This window comes from Syzygium oleosum, unplaced genomic scaffold (assembly GCF_021117445.2).
Source record: "Syzygium oleosum isolate NSW1041296 unplaced genomic scaffold, Sole_v2.1 Sole_v2.09, whole genome shotgun sequence".
NCBI lineage: Eukaryota > Viridiplantae > Streptophyta > Magnoliopsida > Myrtales > Myrtaceae > Syzygium > Syzygium oleosum.
Genome location: NW_026607493.1, coordinates 5,706,670 through 5,725,891, shown reverse-complemented (window position 1 = coordinate 5,725,891; position 19,222 = coordinate 5,706,670). Strand labels below are relative to the sequence as shown.

The following is a 19,222-nucleotide window of genomic DNA, read 5'->3' as shown; positions in this document are numbered from 1 at the left end:
TTCCAATATTTACTATTAATTACAATGAATCTTCCATCGCATTCTAAAACTCCAGGTGCTTGAAGATGTAACAACTGTTTGAGGGACACTGGTAAGCGCCAAAACCTAATGCTAATCAATTGAAGAACATAGTCACACTCCACTTTGCGTCAGAAGACTTAAATTTGACACTGATTTGTTTTCGACAAGTACGATTGTATTGGACAAACCAAAACAGGTAGTTACAAAGTCCTACCACAAACTCATATACATCATATAACCAGTCACGATACTCTCATTCATATTTTCCACAACTCTGCTCTATTTGGAGTCACTTATCCTGAAATGAGGAAGTGTTGAATTGCCACTTAGGCCATGGGATTTGTAATAGTTGACGTATTCCGAAAGAAAGGTTTCTTTGTATATGGGCGGATTATTTTGAGAGAGAAGCTCCCTTATTGGCCCAAGGGATTTGGTTTTCTCCGTCCTGCTTGGGGAGAGAAAGCACGCGACTGAAACACGGGGTCCGACCTGCGCTGCAAGTACTCGGTGCTCCACGCTTTTGAACTTGTTGTTGGTAAGAATCTGCAACCATCGCAATAGGCCAGAAAAAGGAGTTATGACTTCAAAAGATGGGGTAAAGATGAATGCCAAGAGCCGGGCATAGAAGGCAGTGTGTTTTCATGTTGTCCTCTAATTAGTGCATGGCACGAATGTTTAAGATCAAGAGTTGAAATGGAGCCGTGCCTCGCAACATGGCTATGTTTTCTCACTTATGATTCTTCTCAAACGTTCAAGCTAACATGCTTAGTTCGTACTACATTCCATTGGTCGCTCAGAAATTTTGTCTAGACTCATGATATAGTTGTTGATCTGATGAAAGGCGACAGAACACGACTCCAGCTAGACATATTTCCAGGTCAATTTTGTATTTGCCATGTAGGTCAGAAAACATAAGGTCCGAAAAAAGTTGGAACTTTCTTTACCTGCATGAAGTCTCCAATGTTGGCTAGTAGTGCTCCATGCACGGGAACCACATCAACCCAGTGGTTTTCATGTAGGACTTGGAGGCCACCGTGGTGGTCTTGAAGGAGAAGAGTCAGATACGATATGTCCGAGTGATTAACCGTACCGAGAGTCAACTCTGGTTCAGGACAAGCTGGGTAGTAATGGCCTAGTACCGTCTCCGATTTCATACACTCGGTGCCACTGAGATAATCAGATCCAAGGCCCAATGCCTCCGATAATAGTTCAGCTAAAGATGTCTTCAGTTCTGCCATATGTTTCTCGTACTCGAAAACTGCCTCTCTGCAAACGAGCACATGAAAGCATTGTGTGTGAGTTTTCAGTATCAAGGTCTGTAGCAAAGAATACATTCTTTTCTTATCGAACCAAATGCATATTCCACTTGTGGAACACCTTTGCACTCCCTCAACTATTACCAAGGTTGTCAAACGGTGCTCAAAAACCGGGCTTTCAACCGTGTAGACATGCATTACACTGAATGATTCGCTTTCCACGGTTTTGGGTTTTTGAAAATACAGTTACAGAGGATGTTAGATTGAACCTCAACCTGTCCTTAGTAAGAGAAATGGCCACAACTGTTCACATCTCACGTAGCAACTCCAATTTTAGCTTTCATAAGTGATACACATACCTGCAAATAGGAGGAACAGCCTCTGGGTCTAGGCCACCATCCTGGAAATCAAACATGACAGTGTCCCTCCAACTCGCTGCTTTTGAGAAGAACAAATCTCCATTGCAAAAGTACCTCACTCTCTTCGTACCATCTCTAGAGTACAGCTCTCTCTTCACTTCCACTTGTTGCTCATGGAATTTCTTCACACCCTCCAACATGTCGTCCATCACGTCGAGCGGAATCCCGTGATTGATTATCTGAAAGAAACCTCATGCCTCTGATGCTTCGCGAATTCCATCGATGATATCTCCCCTCCGAGAATCCCGATAGCCTTTAAGATCGACGATTGGCAACTGGATTGCCGTCCTGTTTGCATCAGTTGACAAACCGTGCAAGTTCTCGGGTGGGAAGATGAAGATTCTGGGGATCTTGGTCGCGCCAGAGTCCACAAGGCCTTTGACTCCGGCCTTGGTCTCGTCGAATTCTTGCAATTCTTTCTCTCTATCATAACCCGGGTTGCAGCGAGTGATGAATTGTCCATGACTCGGCAAGGTTTGCACGATCTTGTAGTGACAAGGTTTGAAGCCCTAATCCAGATTGGATGAATTTGAGCCCTGATCAATGTGAGGCTGTGACCAAGTGAATGCCTAAGACTCCCCAGACACAACAAGCCATTCACAGGTTGCCGCGTGTACAGATACATGTCAACTCATTTTTTTTCTTCATTTGAGATGTAAATGTGAAGTGAGATTCATTTATGCACAAAGTTGCTTGGACCTAGGCCAACTCAAACCTGGGATAGCTGCACCCGTGATCTGCATGAATGGTGCGGTTTCTGGAACCCACCAGAAGCTTTCGCCCCATAGCCCACGCAAGTGGACGATTGCGAGCGGAGACTTGGGACAGCTACGGCTGCAAACACTGACCAGCGAATGGTGAATTCAAGGAGAAAGCGCACATTTGGTTCATGATTGCATTCTTTTTCTGAGTCATTATCAAATTTGCTGTGCAATCATGTTTTTGAACTTGTAGAATTTGTCTAATTGAGCCAATTATTCTCTTACTCGGACAAGTTGAAGCCGATGTTGTAACGCCCCGAGGTCCCATCTTAGCACGATATTGTCCGCTTTGGGCCGGAGCCCTCACGGATTTAAAACGCGTCGTACTAGGTTAAGGCTCCTCAAGCCTTATAAGCAAGCCTAAAGCTCCCTTCCTAGGCGATGCGGGACAGGAGAGGTGCCCCACTTCCCTGCACACGTCCGGGGTAGTGGCGCAGACGCACCGCCATCCCTCCTCCCCGCGCTCCGCTGCTTGGCTTGGGCCGTCACAAACATGCTTGTCGATGCTAGTAAAGAATATGAAGTAAATTGTTGACGATCAATTTGTGCTGATCGAGTTGCAGAACAATTAAGCTAATGTTCAATAGCTTTTCGTTCTGTGTTTCCATCACTTATTTCAACAACAAACTTTTGGCAGTAATAGATTGACATGCTCGTTTCAATTTTCTGTAGTTGGTAACAAAGAGAATTACTTGGGAAAAAGTTTCATGTGTACAACGACTTGATTGTAGAATGGATTGAAATGCCCGTATGCCTAATCTATGCAGAGTAGACGCTCTATTCAGCAATACGAGATGCTCCTTCATAACTTCTTGAAATATTTCCCATACAATGGGCTCTTTTTCCCGAATTATACTCTTAGCAACTTCTATGTTTAAAGCAAGATATTGTCTAATTAGCCCATGAATTACAAATGTCCGAAAAAGCTCTACTGCTATTTCTCAATCCGCATCGATGTAATGGAAGTGAGGGTCCTACGACAATGACAGAACGATAAGAATAATCAACCTGTTTGCCAAGCGGAGTCTCACAAAATCTTCCCTCTTTGCCTTCAATTACATCCGAAAACGACTTATAAACCTTGTTATGACCATCAGTCATTGGTTGTCTGCGAATTCCATTATCAAAAAGTGTTTTCACGGCTTCTTGTACTAATTTTTCTTGACACATTACTAATTCCCTTGTGATAGATCTGCTTGTTGTTAATAGACAATTTGTGAATCACTTGCGCAAGTTCGATGCCTAAATGTGCACTTCTTTCCAATATTGAATATGAATAATGACAATTCTTCCTTCGTATCTAAAACTCGAGGTTCTTGTAGATGTAATTACACTTTGAGGTAAACTCATAAGCGCCAAAACCTAATGCCAATCATTTGAAGAAGATAGTCACATTCCACAATGCATCGGAAGAATGGACTTTCATATTGATTTGTTTTAGACGAGCAAGATTTTATTGCACAAATCGAAACAGGTGATTACAAAGTCCTGCCACAAACTCAGATATCTAACATAACCAGTCCAGACACACTCATTCAGGATTTTCCACAACTCTGCTCTATTTGGAGTCACTTATCCTGGAATTAGGAAGTGCTAAATTGCCACTCAGGCTGTGGGATTTGTAATAGGTGCCATATTCCAAAAGAGAGGTTTTTTTGTATATGGGTGGATTGTTTTCAGAGAGAAGCTCCTTCATTGGCCCAAAGCGTCTGGTTTTTTGCATCTCGCTTGGGGTGAGAAAGCATGCGACTGGCACACTGGGTCCGACCAGCCAGGCAAGCACTCAGTGCTCCACACTTTTGAACTTGTCTTTGGTTCAAGCTGCAACCATCATATCATGCCAGAAAAGGAGTTATTGTTGTTTTTTTTCAAAGAACAGAAGGAGAATTGACAGCAAAAGCTGTATTTTTTACAGCAAAACTGTATTATGCAACAAGACAGAATGTATTGGAAGGGAACTTCTCTTCTTTATTCAGAAAACTGAAATTGCTTAAATACACACTAAAGCTTTTCCATAAACACACGTTGCCCACTAACTAACACCTTGCTTGGTCCACAAAACTAGCAACAAACCGACAGAACAGTCAAAGAACATGGAGCTAAACACTCCTACAAAATAGGACTGACCAAGTAAAAACAACGACTAATTAACTCCTAGAAAATAGGACATCAACAAACTGACTTAACAGAAAATAGATAGTGCAGCCTTGATACATCAACAGTTATGACTACAAAAAATGTGGTAAAGATGAATGCCAAGAGCCAGGCACAAAATGCAGTGCGCTTTCATGTCGTCCTCTTATTAGTGTGTAACATGGTTGTTCATGGTATCGTGGGAAGTTCGTACTACATTCCATAGGCCACTCCGAAAATATTGTCTAGACTCTTACATACTTAATGTAATGAAGGGCGATCGAAATCGACTCTGGAGAGACATATCTTGAAGTCAATTTCGTATTTGCTATGTAGGCCAGAAAACATAATGTCAGAAAAGAGTTGGAACTTTCTTTACCTGCATGAAGTCTCCGATGTTGGCTAGAAGCGCTCCATGCTAAGGAACCACATCGACCAAGTGGTTTTCATGGAGGACTTGGAGGCTGCCATGGTGATCTTGAAGGAGGAGAGTCAGAAACGATACATTGAAGTCACTAATCGTATCGAGAGTCGATTCTGATTCAGGACAAGCTGAGTAGTATTGGCCTATTATTATCTCCGCTTTCATACACTCGGTACAACTGAGATAATAAGAACCAAGCCCCAATGCCTCGGATAATATTTTGGATAAAGACGTCTTCAGTTTTGCCATATGGTTGTGATACTCAGAAACTGCCTCTCCGCATTCGAGTAAATGAAAGCACATGATGAGTTTTCATTATCAAAGTTTGCAGCATAGAATACGTTCTTTTCTTATCGAAAAAAATGCATGTTCGATTTGTGGAACACCTTTGCACTCCCTCAACTATTACTAAGGTTTTTAGGGAAAATTACCACAACAATCCTAAATCTATTGCAATTGTGCTAATTTAGTCCTAAACCTCCTTTTTTGGTCAATTCAGTCCTAAACCTATTGTATTTGTGTCAATTCAGTTCATCCGGCCACTTTTGGCCAGCCGGCGCTGATGTGGACATCGATCAGCACCGATGTGGACCGTCGGCCGACGTTGACATAGTAATTTTTTTAACATTTTTTTTTCGATTTTTTTTTCCTTTCTCTTTCTTTTTTTGTTTTTTCTTTCCTTCTTCCCCTGGCCGATCGGTGGACTGGCCAAAGGCTAGGGCCGGTGAGGGTGAGCCTCAAACTTGCCATTGCGAGCGAGGTCGAGCCTTGTTATGGCTGTGGGCGAGGTTAGCCATGCCGAGGCTCAACCTCGCCCGATGGCTAGTCTCGCCATGGCTGTGGGTGAGGTCGGCCATGGCGAGGTTTCGACCTTGCCAGCCCTAGTCTCTGGCCGGTTGCCGGATCGGCCAGGGGAAGAAGGAAAGAGAATAGAAAATAAATAAATAAAACGAAAATGAATAAAAAAATTAAAAAATTGCCGTCTGGTTGGCCAAAAGTGGCCGAATGGATTAAATTAGCACAAATATAAAAGATTTAGGATTGAATTGACCAAAAAAAAAATGTTAATAACTGAATTGACAAAAAAATGCAAGTTCGATCTATGGAACACCTTTACGCTCCCTCAACTATTGCTAAGGTTGTTAAGGGGTACTCATAAACCAAGCTTTGAACAGGAACAACAACGATGACACCGGGAACAGGTTGTCAATTGAGAACATTTTTGACAGAATCAAAAGCGATGACGGAAATGCCCGCGACGATAGAGATGAAGGCAAGGAATGGTTGACAATTGGACGAGCCAGCGAAAGACAGAGGGCTTCCTTTTCTATGTTCATGAATGTGTTTAGTAATAACCGTGATTATTTTGGTTTCGAAACATGTTCAATAATGTGTTTTGGGCTGGTTCAGGTTTAAAACTCGAAACTGAACCATCAGAAGCCCATTGTTTTATTCACTAGCCGAATAGAAAGGAAATTCAACTAGAAAAGACTCGAAATTATTTATTTGGGTCAGTTTGGTTTGGGTTTTGGCTCCTGTGGTTCTTTTTGAAATCCCTATATATGTATATATTATACCAGATTTCGATAAATATGTTTCTTGTACCGTTTATAACTATGCATAATAGATACTTGATTTGCTTAGAAGAGATTTTTACTTCTTATTGAATAGTGGTTTGCTTATATCATTCATCTCAATTCTTTTTCAAGTTCTACAGCCGCCGGCAAATAGGACAAGAGTGGTATCAACGGGGAATATGGGAGTTGGATTTCGGTATAAGTTGAGATGGTTGTACTTACATTGAAATAGTATTTGTTGGAATTAGTTTGTTGGTCAGTGGAGGATTTTAGAACTCTGTTCCTATAACCAACTTGCTGTTTTATCATATATGTAGATGGATATATATTTTGATAACAATTTAATGTTGCTTTTGTTGATGAGGCTGCATCCTCAGAAGGAGGACTGCCGGGTCATTTTTCCTATACCTGTAAAGTTGGGTTGTGACAAATATGAGACTGTTAGTCATCAAATTCCTAGACACTAGAAGGAGAGCTCTCTGCTTAAATGAAACACTGAATTTGGGCATTTTATCACAAGGGTTAGTGCCGGGGTATACTAAGACCGATCCTCAAAGTTTGTATGATAAGTAACGTGTCGTATCACAAGCGGACTTGATGTGAGTGGATCATATTTGAGTTGAACTTGACACAGACTTATCGAGAGAAATTTAAATTTAATCCGACAAACTCAAAATATACATGACTTGATAAGTTTTGGTTGCCTTCTTTTTACCAAAAACAAATTTTCATCGTAATGAATTTGGAAAGAAGCGAGACAGACGAGACAAAAATCGAATATGATGCCATGACGCAAATTTACGGTCCTAAATTTGCCATTAGAGAGATTGCCGCATCGACTTTGAGAGCTCTAATGGATGAGATTTAAAGAGATGGCGAAACTCGTTACACATTTAGAACTTATATTGAAGTAGCAGTTATTACCATATTCAAATGTTTCAGCAGCTTGAAGGGGCGCGCAGTCATATTTTGGCTGTTTCTTGTTTCAGTCTTATGTAACCATGTGGACTCTGAATATTCTGTTCACTATATCTAATGAAAAGATTGAGCCGTCATATTTCATGCGAACACCAACACCATCACCTTCAATAAAGCTTTTACACATTTTTGTGCTCTCTACTTGGACTCGCTAACTCTGAAATGAGGAAGTACAGATTCACCACTCAGGCCATTGCCACTGGAGAGGTAATACCCGAAATAATCTGTGAAAGAGATCTCTCTGTACACGGGTGGATTGTTCTCATCGAGAAGCTCCTTTATTGGCCCATACGACTTCTGCATCTCCCCTGGTAAAAGGAAGCATGCGACCGAGACCCGGGGCCTGGCCCGCCTGGCGAGGACCCTGTGCTCCACGCTCTTGAACTTGTCGTTGCTAACAAGCTGCATCCACAAATCAGGCAAAAGGAAAATCATTCTTTGACTCGAAGATAAGTCGACGTTAATCGAATCGGAAACATACATGGAAAATGACAAATGTGAATGATCTTTGTACCTGCATGAAGTTTCCAATGTTGGCTAGGATTGCTCCAGGCACTGGGGACACATCAATCCACTGGTTTTGGTGTCGGACTTGGAGGCCTCCATGGTGGTTTTGGAGGAGAAGAGTGAGAAATGAGGCATCTGAGTGATTGATTGTGCCTATAGTCAGCTCTGGCTCTGGGCAAATTGGGTAGTAATGGCCTGCCATTCTCTTGGATTTCATGCATTCAATGTCACCAAGATAGTCTGAATCAAGCCCTAATGCCTCTGATAGTAGTTCAGACAGAGATATCTTCAATTTTTCAATGTGTCTTTCGTACTCGAAAACCGGCTCTCTGCAGAGGAGGGAAAGAAAGCATCGTGAACGTTTTCTACCTTTTCCTCTCATTTTAACATAATACACGGGTGGGGTTCTGGTTTTGGATTAGTCAAGACTTTCACAGTAATAAATGCTTTCTTGACCCACCGAATATGTGTTCTGGGAATCGAAAACACCCTATGCAGATAAGAGAGTTAGGTTGGCAAGTAGCCACATGCGAACGAGTAAATGAAGGAAGTGGGAAGAAATTTGATCGAGGGCTGGTACTGTGTTAGAGTGCGAATGAACAGTCAAATGTCCTAAAAGTTCACAATGAAAGGGTATGATGCAATTCGCGCGTTCTTATCTGAACAGTCCTGCAGTAAGATGACGAAAGCTTAACATGCGCAAGTCCAAATACATGTGGAAATAATGAACCCACATGTCTAAAGAAGGGGAAACCATAAATGGATAAAAAAAAGTGAAGCATCGAATACGAGATATCTCGCCCTGATACTATAATTGTATTGAATTTATAAGGAAAACTGTTCTCTTTCACTTTCAAAATAACATTGAAACACGATATAAATAGTATATCAATCATGATTCAGACCTGCAGAGAAGAGGGACCGCCTCTGGGTCTAGCACTCCACGCGAGAAATCAAACCAGATAGTGTCCTTCCAAGTTGCTGCTTTGGACCTAAACAAGTCTCCATTGCTGTAGTACCTAAATTTCTTTGCATCATCTCTTGAGTACCACTCTCTCTTCATTCCCTCAGGCTGCTCGTGGAACTTCTTGACAGCTTCCAACATGCCGTCCATCGCGTCGACTGGAACACCATGGTTGATTATCTGGAAGAACCCCCACGTCTCGGATGCTCTACAGAGGTCGTTGACCACGTCTCGCCGCCGGGAATCCCGATAGCCCATCATGTCAATGATTGGGACCTCGAGGCCGGTGGCAGGCCCATCAGTGTCAGGGGACAAGTCGTGCAGGTTCTCGAGTGGGTGGATGAAGAGCCTGGGGACCTTGGCCACGCCCGAGTCTACGAGGCCTTTGACTCCGGCTTTGGTCTCGTCGAATTCCTTTGCTTCTTTCGCCCTGTCGTAGTGTGGTCCGCTACCGGTGATGGGTTCTCCATGACTGGGCAAGGTTTGCATCTTTGTAAGTGGGAACTTTGAAGCCTATTCAGGTGATTGAGTTGTGTCCTTTCTGATGAGGATAAATGACCATTTATATTCTGCAGAAAACATGGAGAGCCGGTAGGCGCCAATTATCGACCAAACAAAAAAAAAAGGAGTAGGTGCATCTACTCAGATAAAAAAAAAAGAGCCGGTAGGCTGGATTGGAGTTTCTTGTCATTGTGGCCACATGCTGACGAACGTGGCCTTGATAATAAAACAAAAATAGGAGAGCGTTGCTTTTCTTTCAAGCATTTGTTGCATTCATTGTGTTGAACGTGATCCATTTTTGAAACAAATGCCTAGAACTACCAAAGTCTAATAGTGGGTAGTTGAATCTGCTGCTGTCCACGAGAGTGTGTATAAGAATCCAACTCTCAAGGAGTAGTTGGATTTTGTGATAAAAAAAAACATAGGAGCCGGTGTGTAGAAGTACCCAAAAAATCGGCATAAGAAAACTGCAAGTGTCATAACTTTCGTACGGCATTAGCTAACGTGCCATAACCTTTTTTTTGATCACTTAAGTGCTATGATTTCTTAAGAAAAGTTATGGCATTCAAGTGAGCACCGTACGAATATGATATCACTTGTGGTAGCCTTTTTCTCTGTCATATCTCTTCAAACTTTGTCGGAGGAGATTGCCTATAGAAAGGCTTGCCTCATTCATCTCGACGTGTGGGGTCAAGTCCTCCACCGTGAGGGGAGCTAAACATACAGAAACCACATCTCTTGTAATGCTTCTCTATCACTTGTACAACTATTCTGTTAAACTAATCATGCTATCCTTGGCCCATGAAACCCTGACTATGTATACCTCGTCGCATTGCTATTCTCTACCATCCATATCCTGCACGCATACACTTGTACATCAAACCACAAGCTAACAGCGGTATCAAAACCACGCGGAATTCAACATGAACGTTGACAATGTATCGACAATGGAAAAAAATCGCTTCGATCAACTAGCAATTGTCATATGATATTTCACATTCAAATGCCAACATATTGATGGAGGGCCTAAAATGCGACCAACGCAACGAGGTTTTTTTTCGGGCACTGAAACTCAACAGTGATTTTGCAAAGCAATTATACGTGCGCAAATAAAGGAAATTCATCCCTCCCGGGCTGGAACATACACTAATAAAATAACTCAAATTGTCGTAAGTAGTTTAGTAGCCATGCTTTGTAATTGTCTCCATAATTATAATTTTCCTATGATTCTTGGTAAATGAGAAGCCACTAATCATGATTTATATTGTGGAAGTAAGTGATCGAACAATAAGATAGACACAACGAGGAAATAGATCAGACACCAAATTTATGTGATTCAATTACGTCCATGGAGAAAGCAGCAAATAAGTTCTCTATAGATCAAACGATATAATAGAGATTACAACTACACTCAAGTCACTCAAACACTCTCAGTGTTTTTTAGTCTCCAATTACATTTAATAACTCTCGTAGTATTCAACCCCATAATTTCTCACGAAATAATCTTTTAATTTCACAGAGAAATCACACAAATCTTACCACAAGATTTAAGACTTCTCGTGCACATATCCCTATTATTCATTGACAACAAAATCATGAATTTCATGACGCCTTTTCTAGTCCCCGAGCCAGGTATTTCGATGCCATGACTGGAGATAGATCTCTCTAAAAGTTTAGAGGCATATTTGCTCAATATATTCGCTGGTGGTCCTACAACTACCATTGCTATGTCTCATGAGTTATGGACACACAAGGCCAAAACATCTGTGTCGGGCTTGCGAACTGCTGCTGAACCTGTTGACTCCGTCGTTCAAATTGGTATTGTTCTTGCCAGCCTCCCTCCGTTTGAAGGAGGCTGAAAAACTAGGTTGCTCGGTTGAAGGAGTTTGAGCTTTGAACAAGTAGGGAAAATAGTTGATTGCAAGGATTTGATTGAAAATCACTTGTGCAAGTTTTAACGATTAGATCTGCATTTTTTCCAATAGTCAATATCACAAACGATGAATCTTCCTTCGCATCTAAAACTTAAGGTGGTCAAAGATGTAACTACAGATTGAGGGAAATTCATAAGCGCCAAAACCTTACGCTAATCATTTGAAGGACAATAGTCACATTCCTCTATGCATCAGAAGAATCAATTTTGACACAGATTTGTTTTAGATGAGTAAGATCTATGGCATAAATCGAAACAGGTAGTAACAAAGTCCTGCCACAAATTGAGATTTAAGATATAACCAGTCAAGACGCACTCAAATAGGCTTTTCCACAACTCTGCTCTATTTGGAATCGCTTATCCTGAAATGAGGAAGTGCTGAATTGTCCCTCTGGCCATGGGATTTGAAATAGGCGACGTATTCCGAAGGAGAGATTTCCGTGTATGCGGCTGGATTGATTTCTTTGGCGGGTATATTTTTCGCTTTTCTGGCAGGATATTTTCGTATTTGTTACTTGGCATTTTTCGGAAGCAAATCAGGTATATATTCTAATTTATCTGATTGATTGTTTGTGCTTAAAATATTTTTTTCCTATATAATAGGATCACTTCTTATAATTTCTAAAAGAGGTTTTTTCTTTCCAAAAACTGTCCTCCTCTTTTTATAAAACCCTATCAGTACGAAACCTTTTCACTCTCGACCATCACGACACTCAGAGTCTACTTCTCCTCCTTCTCCAAGATCAAATCTTTTTGTCTCTGTGAATCACAATGCCTTTCAAAAGATGATCTTCGCGTATTCTCAACAAAGATTCAAAGTCTTCAGCACCGGTAGAATTCATGGAGATATTAGACACGGAATTGGATCACCACCAAGACCCTTCAGAAGCGACACCACAAGCACCACAACCATCGTCTCCACCAAAAACCATGGGTAAAACTGACTTTCGTTTCAGTAGCATCAAACTTGTGTGGAAAGCATACGAAAGGTTAAAACGCAATAAAGCTTCTGCATCAGTTCTTCGTCAGTGTCTGAAAGATAACGGCTTTCACACTGAAGAAAGTCTTATGCGAAGTTATTCGCAATTTTCCTCTAGAACTGATTATGATCAGGCCAGTACCACTCCAAAGGAGACTTCTTCCAGAAAGGGAAAAGAGAAAGTCGGGGAACCATCCACTCCCACTGACAAGAAATCCGTTCACATAAGCCCTAAGTCTACCAGTTCATCTAAATTTACGATTCCTGATGATGATGCTAGATTCTTTCATAATTTTGAGATGAAGGTTGGAATTGTATCTGGTGTGCAAGGTAATGGAGGTTTATTTAGAAGTACAGAGCACAATGTCTACTATCAGTTGCTACTTGCTCGAGGGGTCATGAATCACCGTAGTGTGGATTTCGAATATCTTGAAAAGGCTGGTATTTCTGTGAAACATCTATTTGAAAGATTGGGTATTTATGAATTTTTTCTGCAATATGCACATGTCTATGCAAAATTGTCTGCTTATTTCTACTCAAATCTTTCTATTCTGTCACCCAATTGGCTTTGATTCACTGTTGGTGATAAAAAGTATGATTTGAAAGTGGAAGATCTGGCTCTGATTATTGGAGCAAAAAATTACAAGTTTACTCCATTGGAAGTGAGCATTAGGGGTGTGCGAAAGAACCGGGATCCGCCCGGACCGCCCGGAACCGGTGGTTCCCAAGGGAACTGGACCGGTTCCCGGTTCCAATTTTTTGGAACCGGTACTGTTTGGGCCGGTTCTCGGTTCCCGGTGTGGAACCGGCCACCCGCCCACATGGACCGGACCGGTAATATAATAATAATATATTTTATTTTTTAATTTTTAATTAAAAAATCTGATAAAAAAATTAAAAAAAAAAGAAGAAATTTGTTATCATGTCTTAAGCTCTTGTGTAGTTGGGATACCTTGGTCATTTTTCCCAATAATTAATGGGGACCCACTTGATTTATGGATGATGTGGTTAATATAATCGATCATAGTGTAAGAATTGTATGAAAAGTTATGTTCTTTTCCTTTTGTTCCGTTGATCCGATGTTGGTCCACAGATTTTTTTTTTATTTGTCTAGGAAAACTTGTTGAGACCGGTTCCATGGACCCGCCCAAGAACCGGACCGGACCGGCGGTCCGGTTCTCGGGCGGGTCCATGGAACCGATGGGCGGTTCTCGGTTCCAATTTTTGGAACCGGTCCTGTAGAGGGCGATCCACGGTTCCGGGGTGGGAACCGCCCACCCAAACCATGCACACCCCTAGTGAGCATAGAAGATGCTTCCAAAGCGGCTTCAGAGAATCAGAATCTTGCTATAGGCTCTAAACGCCACATTTCATATTCTGATCTGACCAAAAGAACTGTGATCTTGTATAAGATCATCATCAATTGCTTGAAGCCTAAAGCTGCTTCCAAAACTGACCTGTCCAAGTCTGAAATCAAGCTTATTTGGGCTATTCTAAATGGAAAGTCTTTCTCTCTTCCACATATCATCATTTTCCACATGTACAAAACTCTCCAAAAGGACAAGGGACAACTTCCTTATGGTGCACTCATCTCTCGAATCTTTATGTTTTTAAAGATAACTATTCCTGATGACTTTTGCAAAACTTTTGTACCTTGGATGTTTGTTGGAGAAAAAATGCTTACCAAGATGAATCTTAAGCATTTTGATGATAAAAAGGAAAGAGCAAGCACAGCCAGAGGAAAGGATGCTCAGCAGTCAGAAGCAACATCTGTTGGGAAGAAAAATGACAAAGACAAAAAAGAAAGAAAGCAGACCGTCTCTCCAAGCCCATTCAAGGTGTACAAGAAGAAAAGAAGAATTCTTCTCCGAGATGAAGATGATGAATCAGAACACCTTGAAAAAGGACAGACTGTTGGTCCATAACATGTTTCAGAACCTACTAAAAAGGTTTCAGAACCAGTATCTGGGGACTCACATTTGCATCAACAGGATGATATTCCATAGGGGACAGATGTAAGTCAATCTCCAATTAATCCTAAAGATACCTTGAATGCAAATACTACTACAGAACATGAAGATTTTCAGGGGGAGATTCCAACAGAGACGGGATAAATTCGAACAGCAAGCACCAAAAAATGTTCATGGACAGACTTCAAAAAACATGACCATTCTAACCCTTCTGCTGGAAATAAAAGAAAAACAAGCTGCACTTGAAGACGACGTGAAGAATCTTCAGAAAATTATTGAGGAAAACAATCAGACTCAACGTCTTCAAGCAGAAAAAGACAAAGCAGAAATAGGGGAAGCGATTGCTCTATGTTCAACAAATATGGAGAAAGCTATGGGTCAATGATCTACCAAGATTGAAGAAGCTGTTTCTATCCTGGAGAACTTTCAACTTGTTCGAACCCCATCAAAGAAATAATCTGTTTTTTGTACCCTCTTTTTAAACCATTTTGGATCTGTATTCTTAGCATTTGCCTTTGTTAAATTGTTTGGATGGTTTATATCAGTACTTTATTCTGCTTATTATTAATTTATTCTTTTTGCTGATGACAAAAAGGGGGAGAGATTATACAGATATATTGTCGTACTAACACTTCAATATGCAGGTTATATAGGTTATACTCAAAGCAAGAGAAACACACAGATCTTACGAGTTTGCACATTTATATATCTGTGTTTCATGCGCTTAATATGATTATTTTCTTGAAATTTATTTGACATTGATTGAATCTGCATAGAAGTTTTGTCATCATAAAAAAGGGGGAGATTATTGAGGAAAACTCCTAATGAATTTTGAAGCTGACAAAACTCTTTATGTTTATCTTGTGAATCTGACATGCATTCCATTCCAGGTTAATATATTCTGGAAGTTCAGAAGGAAATATCAGACTTTACAAGTTTTTAGAACTAAAGTTCAGACTCAGACATAAGATATTCAGACTTTACCATAAAAGTCTTTCAGACTCTAATTATAAAATATTCAGATTTTACTGAAGACCTACGCTGACTCAAGTTTTGAATTAGAAATTATTCAGATGCAGTAATTATGCAGACGCAGAAGCAGAAATTTTTCAGACGCTGAAGTTTTTCAGACGCAGAAGCAAAACTCATTCAAAAAGAATCACAACAGCTAGTGATCTAGCATGGATTTCACAAAACGAAGGTTTTGATTGACTCAATCTCAATCTAATTGATTGACAATCAAACATTATGACAAGTATGCATTACAACGGATAAAGTTCTACTTATGGAAACCAAGATTCTGATTGTATGGGCGACCAGAATCAACGGGATTCAGATTTTGTCAACCAACGGCTACTCAATCCATTTTATACAAATCTGTCCAAGATGAAGATTGAAAGATGATCCTCTGAAGACTGTCCAACGGCTAGTTTAGTAGTGGAGGAGTATAAAAGGAGACCTACGAGAAGCAAAAGGAAGAACGAAATCGAGAATCAACAAGTCCAAAATCTGAGCATACTCCGATCCTTTCTCTTGTCTTTCTTGAGTTAAACATTAAGATCTTGAGGAACACTTTGTAAAAGTAATTATGTGAGATAGAGTCCTATCATATACAAGAGTGCTATCACTCAGAAGCTGTAATTCCTCTTGATTACATGGTGAAATCTAGCCAGTAGGCTGTCAGCGTGGGAGAGTAGACGTAGGTTTGCTATAAGCCGAACCACTATAAACTTGTGTGCAGTTTTTCTATCCTTTATCTCTTACTTTACACACTGCACATCAAGAGCACTGTCTATATAAACTGTTTTGAATCTAAATTTTATTCAGACTCAACTGTGGTCAATTATTTCCGCTTAAATTGTTAAAAATTGTTTAACATCACCTATTCACCCCCCCTCTAGGTGATCCTTGCTAGCTACATCAGGAACAAGTTTCCCCAGCAAAAGTACCTCACTCTCTTTGTACGATCTCTAGAGTACAGCTCTTTCTTCACTTCCACTTGTTGCTCATGAAACTTCTTCACACCGTCCAACATGTTGTCTATCACATCAAGCGGAATCCCGTGATTGATTATCTGAAAGAACCCCCAAGCCTCCGATGCTTCGCGAATACCATCTATGATATCTCACCGGCGAGAATACTGATAGCCTCTTAGATCGACTATAGAGACCTGGAGGCCGGTCCGGTTCGCGTCGGATGACAAACCGTGCAAGTTCTCGGGCGGGTGGACGAAGATCCTAGGGATCTTGGTCACACCAGAGTCCACGAGGCCTTTGACTCCAGCCTTGGTCTTGTCGAATTCCTGCAATTCTTTCACTCTGTCGTAATGTGGTCCGCTACAGGTGAAGGATTCTCCATGACTGAGCAAGGTTTGCATCTTTGTAAGGGGAAATTTTGAATACTAGTAAGGGGATTGAATTTGCACCTTTCTGTGAGGCTATTTACAATTTTTTGCAGAAACAAGGAGAGCCCGTAGGTGCCAGTCGGATCAACGGAGATGGAAAGGTTCTCTTATCACCGGATAGTGCCTGGATTAGAATTTTAGTCAAATGAAACGTCCAATCTGGCCACATGCTGATGACCATGGCCTAATTAATAAAATAAGGGAAGTGTTTTATTATTCTCTCAAGCATTTATCAGGTGCATTGACTTTATATCAGCAATGAAAAATAAATTGCTTCGATTAACTAGCAATTATCACACCATATTTCACATAGAATGCCAATATATCGATGGAGGGCCTGAAATGCGACCAAGGCAACGAAGTCTAGTTTCAGGCTTTGAAACTCTGACACTGATATTCACCTACACAACAGTGGAACATGATGGCAAATATCTCATATCTAATTCTGAATTGTACCTTATTTGTGAGCATGCAAATAGGCAATAACCGTTTGGGAAGAAGAGAGAGCAGAAGCTGAAATACCATTGCAGATATCAGCAGGGATCAGGAATAGCTGTTTAACGAATGAATCAGACTCAGAGTTTCTTCTGGAAGCTGTAGCGGCTAAAGTTTGTCAAGAGTGGTCATGACGAGAAAAATGAGGCATCATTTCCAAATCGTTATGGTCTCCAATGGTTTCAGGAAGAGTTCCATAAGCTTCAAGCTCCAGCCCTTCTAAGGTCACTGCTCAATCGGTGGTTATTCAATTGATCAGCCCTATTATAGGGAAGTGTTGGAGTTGGCGAATACTTCGGGGACCCTTGTTTCTCATACCGGGCATGCTCACATGAGTTTAGGGAAATCGAAGTATAATCCGACGACATGTGACCCCTGCGCACGGAATACGAGAGTTTCGGGGGTCCCACTGACCATATAGCGGGTGGGGGTTCCGCTTGACCGGACACGGGGGCAGCGCCCCCGAAACAACATCGGATTTGCTGGTCCGTTTGTTGTGGGATTAAAGGGATTCAGATAGGCTTGGGCTTTGAGCCCATTTTAAGTCCTATATATATTGTATTCGTATGAGAAATTATGGTAACGAGTGGCTGTGGTTGTAAACCTAAATTATAGTGGAATCCCTTTGCAAGACGTAGCCCTATTCGGGGGTGAACCTTGGTAAACTCGTGCATCATTTAATTTTCTTCTATTCTTTGCGTGATCGTTCTGATTCGGTTTGTGATACAACCCCATCAGGAAGGACCAAGCTTAAGTTAATCAGACAGAAGTCTTGCTAAGTCTTCCACAAGTATTTCCTTTTCTTGACAAACTTCACATGGTGAGCTCACAGGTCATTGGAGCTTGCGAAGAACAGCAAAAGAGGGCTAGACCTGGGGAAAATCTTACGCCCAGGCCTAGGGATAGACAACTGATTCAAGATTTTCTAAAGAAACTAAGAGAGTTAGTGCCCAGTGGGTCAAAAGCAATTTCAAATGTAATTGCTGTGTTCTTGCTTTTGATGGTTTTGTTTCTTGTCAGGATTATATGTTCCATTCTGCACTAACAAAATTTCAAACAATTGCAGTGTAGTATCGATGCACTGTTAGAGCACATAATCAAGCATATGCTTTTTCTACAGAGCATCACTTAGGACGCTGGCAAGCAAGACAAGTGCGCCGAATCGAAGGTGAAAAGACTGTTCTCCTAAAAACTGTAGATGAAAACAGCCTGCAGTTTATCGGCATCTTCTTGACATGCTTTTTTTCTGTCAGCTCATTTTACTTTCCACATATTCATCTTCATAGATATCTGGACAAGGTCATCCTATCAATTAGACATCTAGGGCACATTGCACGTATACTACATATTTAAAATGAGATTTAATCTGAACTATGCTCCATATTCTGAATTTTACAGCTCCATCACAATGAACCAGACTTACGCGGAACCTCCAATAATGAACCAGGATCGAGCTGGACTGTGGAGTGGGCATCGATCTCAAGGGTTACTCAATCAGGGTCGAAAATCTTTGTAAGAAGCCAGCTGCATGCGGAGGTATGGACATGTTATCATGTAGAGATCTTGTTTAATACCATGTTGTGATTACGGGAGGAAAGTCAATGATTATTTCCAGAAAAAAAGGGTTTGATGATAACTGCTTTTGCCATGCATCTCCAGAATGAAGTGGGTAGTGGTGGGAGGGAGCTTCAATTTTTAACATAATCCTTATACTTTCTTTTGGTCCTCAAATACCATTTTTGAATTAACTGATGAGTACCATCCAAATGTGGTTGTTGTGTGCAGATGTCGTGTGAAGAGTGCAGTCATTTTCTTGAGATAGCAGAAGCAATTAGAAGCTTGGGTCTGACAATCTTAAAGAGGTGTCACCGAAGAACATGGTGAGAAGATACGGATATGC

General features: G+C 41.0%; 3 protein-coding genes and 1 long non-coding RNA gene across 4 annotated transcripts; 1 reads left to right on the top strand and 3 right to left on the bottom strand.

The window, feature by feature from the left end:
* Positions 1-247: 247 nt before the first annotated feature.
* Positions 248-2,223, bottom strand: LOC130138902 (1-aminocyclopropane-1-carboxylate oxidase homolog 1-like). Its single transcript, XM_056314435.1, has 3 exons — positions 1,637-2,223; positions 966-1,287; positions 248-564 (listed from the first exon to the last, which is right to left on the bottom strand). Exons 1-3 carry the CDS (start codon positions 1,843-1,845, stop codon positions 301-303), a joined length of 795 nt encoding a protein of 264 aa, XP_056170410.1. The 5' UTR covers positions 1,846-2,223; the 3' UTR covers positions 248-300.
* A 5,399-nt stretch (positions 2,224-7,622) lies between these two features.
* Positions 7,623-9,593, bottom strand: LOC130138899 (1-aminocyclopropane-1-carboxylate oxidase homolog 1-like). The gene is made up of 3 exons (XM_056314427.1): positions 8,982-9,593; positions 8,084-8,405; positions 7,623-7,971 (listed from the first exon to the last, which is right to left on the bottom strand). Exons 1-3 carry the CDS (start codon positions 9,527-9,529, stop codon positions 7,708-7,710), a joined length of 1,134 nt encoding a protein of 377 aa, XP_056170402.1. The 5' UTR covers positions 9,530-9,593; the 3' UTR covers positions 7,623-7,707.
* Positions 9,594-16,338: 6,745 nt separating this feature from the next.
* On the bottom strand, positions 16,339-16,800 carry LOC115665718 (deacetoxyvindoline 4-hydroxylase-like). The gene is made up of 2 exons (XM_056314532.1): positions 16,594-16,800; positions 16,339-16,497 (listed from the first exon to the last, which is right to left on the bottom strand). Exons 1-2 carry the CDS (start codon positions 16,798-16,800, stop codon positions 16,339-16,341), a joined length of 366 nt encoding a protein of 121 aa, XP_056170507.1.
* A 1,586-nt stretch (positions 16,801-18,386) lies between these two features.
* LOC130138904 (uncharacterized) lies at positions 18,387-19,218 on the top strand. The gene is made up of 3 exons (XR_008817186.1): positions 18,387-18,490; positions 18,721-18,858; positions 19,108-19,218. It is a non-coding gene; the product is annotated as an uncharacterized LOC130138904 (long non-coding RNA).
* Positions 19,219-19,222: the final 4 nt, after the last annotated feature.